Here is a 3,009-nt window from a genome sequence, read left to right on the forward strand (position 1 = left end):
AACAATTGTGTAGGTCGGCCACCAAACTTTAAGAACTTACTTACTTAGCCTAAAACAAGTTTTACAAATTTGTATGAAAGCAATAAATGATATTAAATTTGAACGATGCCAGTTTACACCTTTCGTTATTAAAACCATAAGCTTGCAGGTAAAATAAATAGCCATAATATTGACACTATTTTTAATGTTTATTGATCTTCACCTTCTTTTTATACCCTTGCAGAAGCTTGCAACGCAGTGAAGGAGACGTTTCCGACCCCATAAAGTATATATATTCTTGATCAGTATCACTGGACGAGTCGATCTAGCCATGTCCGTCTGTCCGTTCATCTGTCCGTCTGCCCGACCGTTTCTACGCAAACTAGTCTCTCAGTTTTAATGCTATCGGGCTGAAACTTTCCGAAAAGTTTTATTTCTATTGCAGGTAGTATATAAGTCGGAACTAGCCGGATCGGACTAATAATATTTCAGCTAAAAACCTTTTACAATAAATGATGTTAATATTGTGTTGTTGTTATTATTAAGAAAAATGTGTTGAGCCTAAATGAAATATTTTACTACATATATGTTCTAAAATGGGGTATAGGGGTTTCGTGGCAAAGTGCTTCGGTCATGGAATCCTTCATTTTAGCCCATACATGGACATAGCTCCAGGTGTAGGCCCATTTTCATTTCTCGGTCATTTTTGATCATTCCCCATTGCGAGGATTCGATCAGTGTTTAGTAGGCTGCTTTCCTGTGACAGTTGAAAAATTGTAATCGGAACCTACCAGGTCAAGCTCTAGCGCCTTTCTGTAAAAATTAAAAAATCTTTTTTAACTCGGCATATCCTCGAAAGCCGCAGCCATGGGCCCAAGGAAACGCATTTCGAAGATCGCATCGCGGAGCGAGGTGCCTGTGGCGCAGACGACGGAGAGCGCGTCCGGGCGTTCAGTTGGCACCCAAACCGATGTCCTGGCAATTGTTCCGCCGAAGCCCAAGAAGACGAAGGACAAGGGCAAGCCGCTGGCCTTGCAGGTTCCGCCGTCCCAGCAGGTGGACACATACCTGATGCCGGCGGTCAATCCGCAAGCATCGCCGGTGGCCGCTTCCGCCGTGGAAGGTGGACAGCCGGCGGCTTGCCCGGAGTTTGTCCCCGAATTGAATGAGAAGGCGTGCCAGGCGGAGCACGGCGCTACTCCGGACCCGGCCGACCGGGGGATCACCCCGAATTTCGGCGAGCGGCAGATGACCTACCTGAAGTCCCTGGTGACCAATCGACGCGAGAAGGCCAACCACTGGGATCGGAAACGTCTAGAGACTCTGATGGCCCTGATCAACAACAACCCACCGCCGCGTTGGCACCTGGCCTCCCAGATGTGGCTCGAGGTCGACCAACTGGAGGAGCGCATAGAGGCCTACGATCAGAGGGAGCTGCTGGATGCCAAGAAACGTAAAGTGGACGAGGAGCTGGAAAATGAGCAATGTGAGGGGCAGGACGGGCTGCAGGAAGGGCTGCAGGAAGGGCTGCAGGAAGGGCTGCAGGACGGGCTGCAGGAAGGGCTGCAGGACGGGCTGCAGGACGAAGAGATGGACGACACACAGAACGAGCAGAACGAAGAGGTTCTTCAACTTCCAGCGACGACTTAGAAAATCGAGCCACTGTTCTAAGTCTTATTGTTCATATTACATCATTCATAAGAATTTAGAAAATGTAATCTGTTGGGGCCGCTGGGGATAAATACACCCCACGATTAACCGAAAATTCTATACGATGTAAAACAGCTCAATATAACCCACATTGGTTCTACCATATTTGAAAAAACAAGCTAGTTTGGCGCGAGCTATAAAAAGCTTATTTTTCTACACCTTGTGAACTACTAAAGCTAAAGGCTTGTGCTATACGACGTTAGAAAGGTATTTTGAAATACTAAGTACGTGTTTTAAACACGATTTGTGTAAATACCACCGGTATAAAATTGTGGCCCAAGATTTTTTTATTTCGATTTTTTCTTTAGTTTTTTTTGATTTCTTAATACTTTTCTAACGATTTGCAACTACAATTTTAAGATCTCTTCTTCTTTTTGAGATTCCATAACTGTGATATTTTTGTATTTATTTAGTATAATCCATGTTCGTCACAAAAGTTGATATCAGATCTTTTGTTTGCTGTAGGTGCGATCGTCACTAGATTTGTACCTCGTTCAGTGGGGTTTTCCTTGATTCCTTACAACTGACAAACACAATAAGATGGGTGTATAATAATGCCACATGGAAATTACAATAAAAGATAAACCAAATAATTAATTTAATATTCTTAAAATGGCTGGCCTTCAAGAGTATAAAAATCATGATTATGATTACATAAGAGAATATAGTGACTCCCAATCCCCGATTATGAGATTTAGGGCCCTATTCGTTTATTCCATTAGACCGGTGGGGCAGGGAAGGTGAGAGTGGGGTAAGGATTGTAAGATTGTAAAGTTAGGTTGAACATAGCAGCTATAAACAGTCACTGTGAAAGTAATATCATTGAAAAAACTTTCCATTGGAGAATTGATGTAAATGTTAAAACTGATTTTAAACTATCCTACCCCCAGTATTGGGGTAAAAGTAGTCATAAATTTACATTCGCTGTAAATGGCATGTGGTTGATATTAATTTTTGGATTTTGGAGTCTTTGGACATCAATCCTTTTTAACCTGCCTTCGTGTTTCACCGGGGTCAACTTTTATGTGACCGTGTCTTTTCACTAAGAAAAAATAGCGAAGAAAAATTATAAACACTCACGGAAATGTGCCAATTTCTTTAAAAAAAATTATAAGCAAGAAAGGAAGTTAAGTGCGGCAAGCCGAAGTTTGTATACCCTTGCAGTTATAAGAAATAATCAACTTTAGTAACACCATGAGATATTTTTAAGGATTGTTGCTGACTTCAATGATATTAAAAATTATTTCATTCTTTTTTTCAGACCATTTTTTTGACATCTATATGTTGAAGTAGTACGATTTTTATTAAATTGAATTCGAA

The 3,009-nt window shown here is 41.6% G+C and overlaps 1 protein-coding gene across 1 annotated transcript; it reads left to right on the forward strand.

Annotated features, from left to right (window-relative positions):
• Nucleotides 1-764: 764 nt before the first annotated feature.
• Nucleotides 765-1,788, forward strand: LOC122818632 (uncharacterized). Its single transcript, XM_050890529.1, has one exon. The coding sequence runs from the start codon at nucleotides 847-849 to the stop codon at nucleotides 1,627-1,629; it is 783 nt and encodes a 260-aa protein (XP_050746486.1). The 5' UTR covers nucleotides 765-846; the 3' UTR covers nucleotides 1,630-1,788.
• Nucleotides 1,789-3,009: the final 1,221 nt, after the last annotated feature.

Source organism: Drosophila biarmipes, chromosome X, assembly GCF_025231255.1.
Source record: "Drosophila biarmipes strain raj3 chromosome X, RU_DBia_V1.1, whole genome shotgun sequence".
NCBI classification, from domain to species: Eukaryota; Metazoa; Arthropoda; class Insecta; order Diptera; family Drosophilidae; genus Drosophila; species Drosophila biarmipes.